General features: G+C 36.4%; 4 protein-coding genes across 4 annotated transcripts; all 4 read right to left on the bottom strand.

Annotated features, from left to right (window-relative positions):
* Positions 1 to 653: 653 nt before the first annotated feature.
* On the bottom strand, positions 654 to 1,580 carry LOC149403507 (lysine histidine transporter 2-like). The gene is made up of 5 exons (XM_089609266.1): positions 1,389 to 1,580; positions 1,196 to 1,301; positions 1,008 to 1,099; positions 843 to 911; positions 654 to 752 (listed from the first exon to the last, which is right to left on the bottom strand). The coding sequence occupies exons 1-5, from the start codon at positions 1,572 to 1,574 to the stop codon at positions 654 to 656; spliced, it is 552 nt and encodes a 183-aa protein (XP_089465392.1). The 5' UTR covers positions 1,575 to 1,580.
* A 1,995-nt stretch (positions 1,581 to 3,575) lies between these two features.
* LOC149403506 (lysine histidine transporter 2-like) lies at positions 3,576 to 8,001 on the bottom strand. Its single transcript, XM_089609148.1, has 7 exons — positions 7,841 to 8,001; positions 5,585 to 5,968; positions 4,638 to 5,031; positions 4,439 to 4,544; positions 4,255 to 4,346; positions 4,090 to 4,158; positions 3,576 to 3,674 (listed from the first exon to the last, which is right to left on the bottom strand). The coding sequence occupies exons 1-7, from the start codon at positions 7,999 to 8,001 to the stop codon at positions 3,576 to 3,578; spliced, it is 1,305 nt and encodes a 434-aa protein (XP_089465274.1).
* Positions 8,002 to 9,192: 1,191 nt separating this feature from the next.
* On the bottom strand, positions 9,193 to 12,200 carry LOC149403505 (uncharacterized). Its single transcript, XM_089610223.1, has 2 exons — positions 11,219 to 12,200; positions 9,193 to 10,581 (listed from the first exon to the last, which is right to left on the bottom strand). The coding sequence occupies exons 1-2, from the start codon at positions 11,897 to 11,899 to the stop codon at positions 9,379 to 9,381; spliced, it is 1,884 nt and encodes a 627-aa protein (XP_089466349.1). The 5' UTR covers positions 11,900 to 12,200; the 3' UTR covers positions 9,193 to 9,378.
* Positions 12,201 to 13,658: 1,458 nt separating this feature from the next.
* Positions 13,659 to 15,468, bottom strand: LOC149403504 (Tetratricopeptide repeat (TPR)-like superfamily protein). Its single transcript, XM_089609618.1, has one exon. The coding sequence runs from the start codon at positions 15,296 to 15,298 to the stop codon at positions 13,868 to 13,870; it is 1,431 nt and encodes a 476-aa protein (XP_089465744.1). The 5' UTR covers positions 15,299 to 15,468; the 3' UTR covers positions 13,659 to 13,867.
* Positions 15,469 to 16,015: the final 547 nt, after the last annotated feature.

Raw genomic sequence — 16,015 nt, 5'->3', positions numbered from 1 at the left:
TATTTAGGTACAGCATTAATAATTTTTTTTAATAGTGTGTTTTTTACTTTCTTGACATAAGTTGTTAAATTTACGCACAAGTACATTATAATTACAACACAACACATTATATAAAACATAAGAAAAAATATATATTTTTGAGCAAAAAAAAATATACAAAAATTAAGAAATGTATAATATGATTCGTATATCAACACCTTATAGCCCATGCACCATATACAACACAAGCATGTGTCCTTAAATTATATATATATATATATATATATATATATATATATATATACACATATATTAAGACTCAATGTCTTTACTATATTACTTGTATGTAGAGCAGATATATATATATATATATATATATATATATATATATATATATATATATATATATATATATATATATATATATATGAATGAATGTCTTAGCAATAAGATTGATGAACAAAAAACCTTACAAGATACGACTTAAAATAAAATAAAATAAAATAAAATATGGGTAGTTTATTTAGAAATCCAAAATATTTGTATACAAATCAACCAAACCAAAAAAATAAAAATAAGAGTACTATCATGAAACTTTACTCTACGAAATATCCTAAAGTACCTAATCAACTGGAAATAAAGGAAAATAAATAAATGAATATATTTGAAACAGGTTATCCGAAAAATTTGTAGGTCTTGGAACTAAGAATGATGTTTCTTAACGCTCCGATAGGTGCGAGAATCATCAGCAACACTCCGAGAACAATGCAAAACTGCAAAACAATAATTCATAAATAAAATAAATCAGATTTTATGATCAAAATTATAGGAGAACAATAATATGAAATACTAGAAAAGCTTACCCAATTAGCGGTCCAAGAAAAGCTGAACCTTTTAGGTTTGTAAATAGCAAGCCACATAATGCACGGAAGCTGTGCAAAGAAAAATACATAATTGAAAATTTACATATGTATAATGTACTAAATTAATATGAACATTAATCTTGGGTGATAAAAAAAATTGCTTACAAAGTATGTTGTTGGGGCAAAAGCAAATCCTCCGAAAAATCCCAAGAGACCGCCGAAGAAAGGGAAGGCTATAGCGACGATCATAGTCAACACTGAAATTCGAAAATTTTAAATAAGTGTAAAATTTTAGTACAATATTAAAAATAAAGTGTACTACTACGAGGTAATTAATTTGACGTAAAACTTACAAACATAAGAGCTTCGGGTGAGTAGGCGAAGCTTGAAACACGGCTCGAATTTCATGCTCTTCACCAACAGAGTCTCAATCATGTCAAAAACCGGCATAGCATAGATCTACACAAAATTTAATCAATTAAATTATGTTATTTGTCGATTTATTATGTCTAGTTCGAAGAGAAAAAAATAAAGAAAGACATATACTTGGTAGCTTCCGATGACATGGACGAGGACGAAGAGGTTAGCGGTGGCGATGAGCCACGGGGGTCGCTCGAGGGTGATGAGAATGTTGTCATCGACCGAGTTTCCGAAAATGTAGTACCCGACAAGGGCGACGGGGAAGTAGCATAGAGCCACGACGATGTAGGCCACGACGCAGCCCTTCCACATGGGTCCCTTCGTGTCGTGAACGTCCGTGAAGATGATGTCGAAGGCCTTCTTGAGGGCTCGTCCGCCCGTGACCATGTACACGATGTTCACTCCGACCTCGACCACTAGCTGTTGAGGCACCACGATCCAAAGCCCTAACTTCTTGCCGAAGGCATGTTGCCCTAGCTCGTGGTACCGTTCAAACCTTTTCCCCGGCACCATCTCGTGCATTTCAACCATTTGCCATAGCGTGTATAGTGTTATGATCCATGAAAGCACTAGAACCGCCACTCCCGGTCCCCTAATCGCATTTAAAAATAATTTGTTATGATAATTACAATGGTCAACACAACATGGAGAAAAAAGAGAGGTATCACAACATGAGAGTACCTAAGGAACTGTGAAGTACTTGAGTGAGTTTGCTGATTCGGTACGGCAAAAAAAAAAAAAAATTTGTTACCACTAAGTAAGAAGTTTTCCATTTTATTGTGTGTTGATAATTTATTTTAACTTACTGATACATTAAAATATATTATGCATATAAAAAACACAATCTAATAAAGTTGACAATAGCTAATGCAAGATATTTTAAAATAAATAACATGTATAACATGACATTTACATTAAGAGGTCTACATGCATACTGAAATGTGGTGATGAATATTGGTCAGGATCACACATTGAAGGCAATTGTCGGGTACATTACTTGTTTAACTTTTAGTACATATGAAGATAATCGATTTTCATGTTGCAAATGTTAGCACGAGAAAAAAAGGAAAAATAAATAGAAAGAACGATTTTAGTTTATCCTAAACATTACAATTTTGCTTTGATTTCATTTTATTTTAATGTAACATTATAAAATATCTCCACCATATTTTAATATAACATATTGGTGAGGATCACACGTTGAAGGCAATTGTTAGGTACATTCTTTGTTGACACTTTTAGTAGAAAATATGTCGCTACATTTTTTGTTTTAATTTCTTGTTGCGTTCTAAGTATGGGTCGCAAAAATTGTGAAGAGATGACACATGGCGAAACTGAGTACCCGACGTTGCAGTGCGCAATATTACATTCCTTGAGGTTAGATTTTTGTTACTCTTTTATCTATGGTCTTATATTCTTGTTTGAGATTAAATAACAATATTAAGTTTTATGTTTTCAGATTGATATATGTCAATTTGGGATGGACACTACAAGAAAAAAAAAAAAGCTTTTGACGACATGTAAAATAATGTCGTGGAAAACATTTTCTTACACTTTTCAATTGTTGTTGAATGGGGGTGATGGGGAAGTTTTTGACCTTTAATGACATTTTTTAATTGTCATAATTAGTGTTGTTAATTTCTTTGTAATGACATATTTTACAACTCTTTTAAGTAAATAATGTCCTTAATATGTAGTATTTAGGTACAGCATTAATAATTTTTTTTAATAGTGTGTTTTTTACTTTCTTGACATAAGTTGTTAAATTTACGCACAAGTACATTATAATTACAAATATAATTACAATACAACACATTATATAAAACATAAGAAAAGATATATATTTTTGAGCCAAAAAAAAATACAAAAATTAAGAAATGTATAATATCATTCGTATATCAACACCTTATAGCTCATGCACCATATAACAAGCATGTGTCCTTAAATTTTATATATATATATATATATATATATATATATATATATATATATATATATAATTTTAAGGGACAATTTATTAAGACTCAATGTCTTTACTATATTACTTGTATGTAGAGCAGATATATATATATATATATATATGAATGGATGGCTTAGCAATAAGATTGATGAACAAAAAAACTTACAAGATACGACTTAAAATAAAATAAAATATGGGTAGTTTATTTAGAAATCCAAAATATTTGTAAATCAACCAAACCAAAAAAATAAAAATAAGAGTACTATCATGAAACTTTACGCTACGAAATATCCTAAAGTACCTAATCAACTGGAAATAAAGGAAAATAAATAAATGAATATATTTGAAACAGGTTATCCGAAAAATTTGTAGGTCTTGGAACTAAGAATGATGTTTCTTAACGCTCCAATAGGTGCGAGAATCATCAGCAACACTCCGAGAACAATGCAAAACTGCAAAACAATAATTCATAAATAAAATAAATCAGATTTTATGATCAAAATTATAGGAGAACAATAATATGAAGAGACATTTCCTTAACTAGTACTAAATTAAGGGACATTTCCATTTTCCTATTTTTTCAAAAATTTACCAAACTAGGACTAATAAAAAAAAATTCGTTTTTTCGATGGGATGAGCGGGAAAATAGAAAGATTGAGAAAAAATAAGAGATTTTATTGGGGAAGATTGTAGGTTGGTAATTAGTATGATGGTATAATAGGTAGATTTTTGTGTATCTCTCATTTGACTTTTGTTTGACCGGTCCTAGTATGGTAATTTTTTGAAAAAAATAGGAAAATGGAATTTTGCCTTAATTTAGTCATACTTTTGGCAATTTTCCTAATATGAAATACTAGAAAAGCTTACCCAATTAGCGGTCCAAGAAAAGCTGAACCTTTTAGGTTTGTAAATAGCAAGCCACATAATGCACGGAAGCTGTGCAAAGAAAAATACATAATTGAAAATTTACATATGTATAATGTACTAAATTAATATGAACATTAATCTTGGGTGATAAAAAAAATTGCTTACAAAGTATGTTGTTGGGGCAAAAGCAAATCCTCCGAAAAATCCCAAGAGACCGCCGAAGAAAGGGAAGGCTATAGCGACGATCATAGTCAACACTGAAATACGAAAATTTTAAATAAGTGTAAAATTTTAGTACAATATTAAAAATAAAGTGTACTACTACGAAGTAATTTGAAGTAAAACTTACAAACATAAGAGCTTCGGGTGAGTAGGCGAAGCTTGAAACACGGCTCGAATTTCATGCTCTTCACCAACAGAGTCTCAATCATGTCAAACACCGGCATAGCATAGATCTACACAAAATTTAATCAATTAAATTATGTTATTTGTCGATTTATTATGTCTAGTTCGAAGAGAAAAAAAGAAAAGAAATAAAAGACATATACTTGGTAGCTTCCAATGACATGGACGAGGACGAAGAGGTTAGCGGCGGCGATGAGCCACGGGGGTCGCTCGAGGGTGATGAGAATGTTGTCATCGACCGAGTTTCCGAAAATGTAGTACCCGACAAGGGCGACGGGGAAGTAGCATAGAGCCACGACGATGTAGGCCACGACGCAGCCCTTCCACATGGGTCCCTTGGAAGGCTTCTCGGGCGTCGATGGGATCGTAGCCTGAATCTCGAGCACCACATTATGGCCCGCGTACGCGAACGCCACGTCACCGAGGGCCGAGAAGAAGTCCATCGTTGTCCCGGTTGGCGTGGTGGACCGGTACGAGTAGTCCACGTGGCCCTTGATGCCCTTGTGGAGGGAAGCGGCCCACGCAATCGTCGAGTAACTACAAACACAACAATCGAGTTTAATGGGACGCGAAAGTACTAAAGTCGATATTCGACTCCAAACTAAGCATCAACAAAAAAAAATGACATTGTCCGACTAAATAACCGCATAGTTAAAGATCGGATTGAACCCGGTTCGACTAAATAACATGGTTACTACATAATTTGTTTATGGTTTGACTAAGTAACATGTGTTAGTGCTAATTTGTATATGGTCCGATTAAATAACAGCATTATTAAAGCGAAACAGTTAAGATTCGTGAAGATCAAGATTAAGTAGGGTTCGAAAGAAATCATAACGACATGTTGAAAATTGGACCCCGGACCCCATGCAAGATCATGGGTATAAAGTATCTCAAAAAAATGTGAAAACAAACATGGTTTAGTAAAAAAAAAAAAGTATATATTTTTTTGATAACCGTGTTGTTCAGGTTAATTAAACCGACTAAAATTCACGAGACCATGCAGAGGTAACCGAACAGGGGACTGATAAGGTCTCGAGAATCGCACTATTTTAGTAAATTTTTAAATAAATAACATTTTTTTTAATACCTGAGTGACATGACGGCGGCGCAGAGAGAGACGCCCCAAATGGAGTTGAAGTTGGGAAGGTGGGAGAGGACGAGGTGGATGCAGGAGAAACCGATGATGAAATAGGAAGTCCTCGTGTCGTGGACGTCCGTGAAGATGATGTCGAAGGCCTTCTTGAGGGCTCGTCCGCCCGTGACCATGTACACGATGTTCACTCCGACCTCGACCACTAGCTGTTGAGGCACCACGATCCAAAGCCCTAACTTCTTGCCGAATGCATGTTGCCCTAGCTCGTGGTACCGGTCAAACCTCTTCCCCGGCACCATCTCGTGCATTTCAACCATTTGCCACAACGTGTATAGTGTTATGACCCATGAAAGCACTAGAACCGCCACTCCGGGTCCCCTAATTACAATTTAAAAATAATTTGTTATGATATAATTAGATGTATAATAATATATCACATTGTTTTTTTTTAAGTATGTTCTATTTTATCAGAAAAAAGCCAAAGAGTAGAATACTAATTACACTATCAATATCAATATCAAGTTACGTTGTACTCTCGGCTTTATGAAGAACAAGTTGAAAATAAATGTACAAAAGGTCAGCGATCTGAAAGAGAGTTTACTATGTATATATATATATATATATATATATATATATATATACAATAAGAAAGAATGGTAATACATAATCAAAGATCAGAATGCTAACTAAACCCTAATCAGAAAAAAGCCAAAGATCAGAATACTAATTACACTATCAATATCAATATCATGTTACGCTCGGTTATATGATGAACAAATTGAAAATAAATGTACAAAAGGTCAGCGATCTGAAAGAGAGTTTACGTACTATGTAGATATACAATAAGAAAGAATGCTAATCTCAGATGAAACTCAAGTCAAAGATCAGACTGCTAATAAAAAAAAAACTAATTAATTAGACTAAATCAGTATTTTCTGTTTATAATATTGATGATGTTTTGTACTACAATCTCCAGAATCGGAGTTCTTTTATAAAAAAATTTTAAAAAAAACACACACATAATCAAAGACCAGAATGCTAACTAAACCCTAATCAGAAAAAAGCCAAAGATATTACACTATCAATATCAATATCATGTTACGTACGTTTTACTCTCGGTTTTATGATGAACAAATTGAAAATAAATGTACAAAAGGTCAGCGATCTGAAAGAGAGTTTACGTACTATGTAGATATACAATAAGAAAGAATGCTAATCTCAGATGAAGCTCAAGTCAAAGATCAGACTGCTAATAAAAAAAAAACTAATTAATTAGACTAAATCAGTATTTTCTGTTTATAATATTGATGATGTTTTGTACTACAATCTCCAGAATCGGAGTGCTAAAGAACTCCTGGGACTGTTTTATAAATTAAAAAAAAAAAACACACACACACACATAATCAAAGATCAGAATGCTAACTATACCCTAATCAGAAAAAAGCCAAAGATCAGAATACTAATTACATTATCAATATCAATATCATGTTACGTACGTTTTACTCTCGCTTTTATGATGAACAAATTGAAAATAAATGTACAAAAGGTCAGCGATCTGAAAGAGAGTTTACGTACTGTGTAGATATACAATAAGAAAGAATGCTAATCTCAGATGAAACTCAAGTCAAAGATCAGACTGCTAATAAAAAAAAACTAATTAATTAGACTAAATCAGTACTTTCTGTTTATAATATTGATGATGTTTTGTACTACAATCTCCTGAATCGTAGTGCTAACGAACTCCTGGGACTGTTTCATAAATTAAAAAAAAAACATAATCAAAGATCAGAATGCTAACTAAACCCTAATCAAGGTTATTATTTAGTAGTATTATTAATCATGTTTGCACTCTCGGTTTTACGATATATCATTCTTAAAAAAAAATTGAAAATCATTATACAGTGCAACTCAAGATTAAAAACGAATCACTGTCACTAAAAACAAAAACAAAAAATAATACGCTACTCACACAGAGTCAAAGTCAAAGTCTAGCACACAGTTCTTTGATCATAAATCATATATACATACACGAATCATAGATTAAGAACTAATCACTAGTATTAAAAATAAAAAACAAAAAGCAAATAATACGCTAGTTACTCCTTTATTTTATTTTATTCTACAATTTATGTTCGTCTACTTCATCGCAACAACACAGAATCAACATGAACAGAGTCAAACCAGTTCGTTGACCACATATAAAAGCTAAATAAACAAATAAAGAAAGTGTATATATATATATATAAATACCATCCGAGCTGTGACATGGCATAAGGAAGGCTGAGAACTCCGGCTCCGACCATGGCAGTGACGTTGTGAAACGCAGAGTAATACCACTTTGCGTCTCTCGACGAAGTTATCGGAAGCCATTCCTCGATCTTTCTCTTCCTCTCTGCATCGCCGCCGATCATCTCAGTGTGTCCGTTCTCTGCCATTTTCTCGCTCTAGAAAATTAAAGGTAGAAAAAACCAGAGAGAGAGAGAGAGAGATTTTGTTTTTCTTCTCCACTCTTCTCTCTCGTTCGGTTTATATAATTGAGAGGTTCTAGTCGGATTCTACGTGAAATCGATTATGGTATTAGAAAAATATATATTATTTTATTTTTATAGATATATGTATATATTTAAATTATATTATTTTTTTTGTTTATAAATGAAGGAGTATATTAACCGACTGAATCTTCTCTTAAAGAAAAAGAAAAAGAAAAAATAGGATTACCAACTAACACCAAAAAAAACGGGTGATGGTTAGTTCGAAGGGTCGAATGGGATAATTGGGCCTTTTGAATTAGCTTGGGCTAAATCGTTACTATTTATTTTGGCCCATCATATTTACGGCTCTATATTTAATAGTGGAAATAGCCTCCAATAATTGTTTTTTGTAATTTTTTTTCAATATTAACCGATGAACTTTTTATTTTTCATAAATAACAGTTTTTATTTTTGAACTGTTTATTTTGCCCTTAACTGTTAATCCGATTTCAATAATTGTTGATCAAATTTCAATAAATGTTAACCAGATATAAATAGTTGTTAACCATATTTCAATAACTGTTCACCAGATTTTAAAAATTGTTAATCGTATTTCAATAATTGTTGACAAAATTTCAATATATGTTAATCAGATTTCAATAAATGTTAATCATATTTGAATAACGGTTGATCAGATTTGGAACAGAATGAGATTTTTGTTCGGGAAAAAAAAATGATTACTGTCGAAATATTTTGAAAATATGAATGATGTATGAAAGTGATCCACGTTTTAAACTAGTTATGTAATTTTTTATTCAATGTTAAAGTGCTTTGTTAAAACTAAACAATACTAGCGTTTTTATCATGTTTTTATAGCAACAAAAACAATCCGTTAACTCTAGTGTCCAATTCCTTACATGGTACAGGGTGTGAATTAGTGTGGGCATTCGTTTGATACAAATTTTCATCTTTTTTACTAAGTTAATAGCTCGGTAGGAAATTAATTGTTTTGAGCATCATCTAGTCAAGAAGCTGAACAATGAAGAAAGATAACGAGTGCATGATCAAGCATATCTACATTTAACAATGCACATAGCCAACAAAAATTGCTCAAGTAATATGTAACAAATATTGGAGAAAAAAAGTGCTACATCACATTATTTATTTTTTAAAAAGAAAACAACAACAACAAATAAATAGCTAGCAATAATTAAATACACCAATTCTCTTATAAATAACTCCTTTTAATTTTACAATGTACACATCAAATCAATAATAATATAATATTTAACCAAAAAAAAAAAAAATCAAGTATAATTAGTAACTACGAACACCTTGTGCCCCAAAACTGAAGTAGCCGTTTATCATCTTCTTCTCATCCAACGACGATTCTCTGTGCTTTCTTGCCATACAAGCATTACTATCACAAACAATCTCCGGCGACGATGATCCCGATAATTCGCCGGAGACCCTGTGATTCGTCGTTTTGATCACGCCGTGAGTTAATCCGGCGGCGAATCTCATCTTCACCGTCGACGGACTCGGAACATCACTGTTGTTATATATCTTCGCCGAGTATTTCTGCCTGAGAGGAACGTGTTTTTTAGTCTTCTTACCGGAAAAGGCCAGAGAAGGTCTAGCTTCATCGTCGGAATCAGAATCGGAATCGAAATCGGCGTTGTTCTTCTTCGCCGCGGCCTTTTTAGGCCATCCGAGAAAAAAGTTGTTTAATCGCTTCGCAGCTGAGAAATCAACTGAGGCTGATTTTTTATTCTTCTTCTTATTCTTCTGGTTCGGATCATGGAGCCCGAGATTTCCGGAGAAAGCGCTGAATCTCGAAGCGGCGATCGGAAGATCGGAGGAATTGGAGACAGAGCTTTCGATTCCGGTGAAGAGGAAGATCTCTCCGTCTGGGATCCGAAACGAAGTCCCCGGACTGATCGCTCCAAAACCATGGCTATTCTTGATCTGAGAAGCTAGGGCTTTCTTGATCCTCGCTCTGATCCGATCTTCGGAGTTCGAAATTCCTCCGGCGGAGATCATCTGCTTGATCAGAATCTCCGACGAGGCCGATCTCGGACGTCGCTTCAGAAGATCCAGCGGAGTCATTCCGTCGAAGTCCCTGACGTTGAGCTTGATCTCCGGCGAAGCCATCAGAATCTCGACCAGACCTACGTCAGCGTTCTCGGTAACCGCCAAGTGGAGAGCCGTACGACCTTCGGAATTTCTGGCGTTGACTACGTTTCCGAGGTCAACGATTTCGCCGGAGACGAGCGATTTGACGAGTGCGATGAGGTTGTCGAGTCGCCGGAAACCCGGGGCTCGAAATCCGGCGACCGCCGTGTGGAGGAACGTCTCTCCGTAGTTGTTTGTGGCGGCGGAGAGCGACGGAGAGGATCGGAGCAGAGTTTCGACGACCGGTAAAAAGCCTCTGTTGGCTGCCACGTGGAGTGCTGTGTTGCCTTGGCTGTCTACACGTGTCACGATGTCGTTGAAGTTCTCGATTAGATACTTAACAACCTACCCGATTTACATGAAATAATTTAGTTACTACATAAATATTTGATAAAAAAACAAGAATCATTAGAATAACATATTAATTAAAGAGGATCAACTATTTATATGATTTCATTTAAAAGCTTACGAAACTAAAAATATACCATCAGAACAAATGAATAAACTACATACTTTTTTTGAAACCAAATATATTAAAATAGATTAATTAATTAAAGAGTACCATGAACTATTAATACAATTTCATTAACAAAAAATGTACTAATGAAAAAATATTAGAAGAGGCCTAGCCGTGGACATTACAGATTCAAATTTATTATCCAATATTTGTATTTCGATTAGAGTCAGAATTTCACAAATTAACCACTAAACTGATTTTATTTTTAATTAACAAACAGTTTAACTACTTATATTATACACTAAACAATTTAACCACTTATGATATTAAACAGTTTAATAAACAATAATCAGTAATCCAGAATTCCAAATTTCCAATGAAAAAAAGCTTATGAACAAGCACAGAATTATCATTGTACACATTAATATAACTTTTGCTAATTAAAAAAAAAAGCTTTAATAAACTAAATCATAATAACATTATTTAAAAAAAAAAAAAAAAATTAGTGACGTGTCACGTTCTGACCTGGACTTGACCTCTCCCAGCAGCACTATGCAACAAGCTACACCCTTGATCGTCCACAAACTTTGCCACGTCATCACCTTCCTCCTTCAAAACCTCCCGGAGCACCACCACGTTCCCTCCACGCGCTGCCGCGTGAGCCGCCCTATTCACAACCTCCCACCTCATCTCCTCCCCAACCGAGCCCCCCTCCGGCTTCAGCGCGTGCTCCACAATCGCCCTGAACACCTCCGCGTTCCCTCCACGCGCCGCGGCGTAGAGAAGATCCGTCACGCCGTACTCACCCTCGCCGTACGCCAGGAACGGCTCTCGCCGGAGAAGCTCCCCGGCGAACTTGGCGTCGCCGGCGGCGGCGGCGGTGTAGAGGAGCCACCCGCCGTACCCGGCGCGGAAAAGCGGACCGTGGCCGGCGCCGGCTAGGAGTTTTCCGGCGACTTTGGCGCGGTTTTTCGCCGCGGCGGAGGGGTGGCCGTCGTCGTCGTCTTCCCAGAGGGATTCCAATCGGCGGATTCGGCGGAGAGAGGTGAGTTTGATTAGGAGGTTTGGGTCTAAGTGGAGAAGCTCGAACACGAGGTCGTATTGTCCGTTCGCCGCCGCCAAGTCGATCGGAGAAGCGAACCACCATTGGTCTCCGGTCGATTCCCATCGAAGTGGGAGATTCTCCTCCGAGGGTGTTTTCGTCATTTTTTGTTGGAGGGAGAGAAAGAGAGTTGGCTAAGAGAAAATTGAGAGTTATTATGGGAAAGGAAAAAAAAAATTGGGGTACTCTTTTATTTTCCTATGATGTATATAGAAGAAAGTGATGGTTTTTTTTTTTTTTTTTTTTAATGATTGTTATTTTATTAGGTGTATTTTTGGTGAAAAAAAAGAGATAAGACAAAGGAGGAGGAGATAGAGAGAATGTTGATTTGTTTCTTTTTATTGATTTTATATATCTTGTAATTTTGGATGGTGTAGGAAAAGGCTTGGGAGCTTGAGAAATTTTGGATAGAGAAGAAAGTGATGGTTTTAATGTTATTATTTATTTATTATGTTTATATTTTGATGGGATAAGACAAAGGAGAAGGAGAAGGAGAAGGAGAAGGAGAGACTAGAGAGTAGAGAGTGATGTTTTGATTTGTTTTGTTTGGTTTTATATATTTGTATGGTATAGGAAATAAGTTTGGGAGCTAAGAAAAGGAAAGACTTTGGAGAGCTTAGTTGAGAGAGAGAGAGAGGGATGTGATAATGAATCATAACCATATACATAAAGGAGGGACCAAACTAAATAAGTAGTTTTTTAACCGTTCTTTTCAATGATAAAAAAATTCATTGTTTTGATTAGCTGTAACCATTGATTCATTCAGCAAAGGACTGAGTTTATTTTCTAGAGGCATTAAAGCATAAAGTTCTTATCTTGTATTTTTTTTCACCTATACAACTTGTGGGTGAATTTATTCAAGTAATAATTTCATTTTCATTATGAAATTTCACGTTAAGCACTTTCACCTCTTGCAGGCTTTGTCACTTCAAACTTTAAAGTGAAAATTGAAGAACAAAACTAATATTAATGATCATAAAAATGTTGTACAAAACATACATACATGGCAATTGTGCAAAAAAAACAAGGGGACCTAAAATTCAATCTTTGTCTTTACAAAATAGTCAACACGTCATGGACAACCATGTTGTTGTTGGGATACACTAAAAATGCATTGAAGAGGTAAAGGAAATTATTTAGCATAAGACCCACAAGTAATACCTTACATGGTTGTCCAAAAACGCTATAGATTTATTATATATATGTGATACTATTTTTTTCATTATAGCCACAGCTTGACCAAATTAATTTGGGTGGATTAAAACTTAAATTTGGAAGTTGGGCGTGTTATGGTAGTTATTAAGGACATACCACAACATGGAGACCCTTTCTTCTATTATTGTCCAATCCATGGAGAGAGAGAGAGAGAGAGAGAGAGAGAGAGAGAGAGAGAGAGAGAATCCACCGACTAAATAGTCATCTATATAGTTTTTGGCATCAAATAATCAATGCAATGAGAAGAGAAACCATAAAAATAAAAATAAAAAAAGTTAAAAAATACGTGACAATTAACTTTATAATAATGGGACAACTTTACATTCCATCAAAATACGTGAGGATCAAAAGTTGGATAGCAAACCATATTATATTTTATTTATACCGGTGTGTCAATAAGACCCACCATTTTTTTGGCTTTTACTTTTTACCCTGAACGAGCAATATTCTGATTCTCATTCCGAAGATAAAATGTGATGCCTTTCTCTCTTTCACACTGACCCAAACTCTCTGAAAAAGTAACAATTTTTTTTTTCTTTTCATGTCTCATCTCTGACCTAAAATCTAAAATCCACTCATGTCATAAAAATTCCTATAAAAGTGGTTCAATTCAATTCAATGCTCAATTCCCTTCTTTACTTCGGCTCTGATTATACGATTAAACTCTTTTAAACCCTCCGCAGAAATATAACAGAATATTATTTCCAAATTCCAACCCCTTTTTAGTAATTGGCATCATTGGATCACGGGAAATAATACGAACTTTGAGACAACCACACATGACATTTTTTTTTTAGATCTTGTCTCAGAAGAACCAGTCAAAAGTAAAAATACAAAAAAAAAAAGAAAAAAAAAAGTCACATGCTCTTAATGTAGGCCTCGACTTTATCCGCCACGTCATCCAAACGCTTGTCGTTAACTTCTTCGAGAAGCAAACGACACGTCTTGTACCTCGGCTTCAATCCTCGCTGGATCATCTCGGAGAAGAGCGACGAAGCCCACTCGCACCGATTCGCTCTGCAAAGACCGTGAATCAGCAGAGTATATCCCGACAAATCCAGGCTGAGATTGTGCTTCCCCGCCATATCGTCGAGTAGCTTGGCCAGCAAGTCATCGACCTTCCCGAACCTGAAACACGATTTCATCAACGGATAGTACGTCAAAGCGTCGGGATTCTCCATCATCTCGACCAGATCGATCGCCTTCCTCAGCTCCGAGCTCCGACAGAGCATCGCGATCAAGGTGTTGAACGTCGAGTTGTTCGGAGCGATTCGCCGACGTGGCATCTCCTCCTCGAAGATCCGAATCGCTCCTTTCGAATCTCCGATTCTCCCGAGGACGTAGATCAGAGAGTTGAAGAACAGTACGTCGGGATCGAAGCTCTTCTCGGCCGATCTCATCGCTCCGTCGGCGATTCTGAGCGCTTCTTCGAACCTCTCGGTCTTCGCGAGACAGCTCATCACGATCGTGTGAGTCACCACGTTCGGGTGGGACCCACTCGCTCTCATCTCGTCGAGCACTTTGTACACTTCGCCGAACTCGCCACGTAGGCAGTGAAACTTGACGATGATCGAGTAGCTTATGACGCAAGGCACGAATCCGTGGCCTTTCATTTCCTGGATAGTCCATTGGGCCTCTTCGACCCGGCCCACTTTGCACCAGCCGTGGATGAAGATATTAAACGTGTTCACATTGGGCCCAATATGGGCTTTCAGATCCGTGTATATGATCCGGGCTTTATCGACCCGGTTCGCTTTGCAGAGCGAGTCGAGAAGGAGATTCATCGTCTCCGTGTTCTTATCGAGTCCGAGCGAGTTCAGATCGTCGAAAAGCCTCACGGCGTCTTCCCATTTCCCGGCGCCGGTGAGTCGCCGCATCGCGGCGGCGACGGAGCCGACGCTGACGTGGCCTCTGTCGATCCTCATCTCCGTTAAGAGAGATCTCATTCGGTCCATCTCCTTCGATTTTCCGAGGATGTCTAGGGTTTGTTCGTAGGATTTTGGGCCGTGTTTGTATCCCCGGCGATTCGCGGCCCATCGGAAGAGGCCGAGAGCGGATTTCCAGTCGTCTTTGAACCTGTGGAGCAATTCGTCGAACAGGTGGTGGGTGAGTTTGACGGAGTCGCATTTCTCGTCGCTGGACAGGGATTGGACGACCTCTTCCACGGTGGCTCCGATTGGGACCTTGGAGACGATGACGTGGAGGTCGGGCGAGGCATGGGTGTTCAAGGTGCGAGCTTTGATATGGGAGATTAGGGTGTGTTTGAGCTTCCGGGCAAGCGAAATCATGAATGATATAACACGAAATAATATTTTCTTAGGTGGGAATTAAGTCATCTATGAAAAGAGAAGAACTATATCTGATTGATAAAAATGGAGGAGTGTAGAAAGATCCACCCTTTTCTTATGTCAATCGGACGGTGCGAGAGTTGTGTGGGTCAAAGGGAGTAAAAGAAACTTTGAGCAATAGTGTATGTATAATTTATGGTTTTAAAAAAAAAAATTAGTCCTGATGCAGTTTAACAACATAGATATTAGATAGTACTGACAGTGTGTTTGGCTTAACTTATTATGCCGGCTTGTTTTTAGCTTTTTTCTAAAAATTCAACCATTTGTTCGGTAAAAATAATTTTTCATTAAAGTTGAAAATTGTTTTTACAAAATATAGAAGAAAATGAAAAAACTAGAGATTTCCGTAATTTTTATATAAAAAAAAACAGTTTTTTTTTTACAAAACAGAATTTAAGAGTGTTTTTTATAAGCAAAATTACGACAAACACGGAAAATAAAAAATGATTAAATATAGGCGTTCGGTCGGAAATGCCCTTCTAACTCCACCCAAATGTCATTTTCGATCCTGGCCAAAACAGTACATTTCGAGGCTGATGTTGCGATGGAGGAAGGTTGTGCGAATTGTACCGTTGCTGCACGTTTAACATACGAGGTAACGATGACTCAGACAATCCGTTGCCCAAATATATTCACAATGCACGCCACAACAATCAC

This window comes from Urtica dioica, chromosome 3, assembly GCF_054948205.1.
Source record: "Urtica dioica subsp. dioica isolate 48M chromosome 3, U.dioica_male_clone48M_v1_H2, whole genome shotgun sequence".
NCBI lineage: Eukaryota > Viridiplantae > Streptophyta > Magnoliopsida > Rosales > Urticaceae > Urtica > Urtica dioica.
This window is presented reverse-complemented; position numbering and strand designations above follow the sequence as displayed.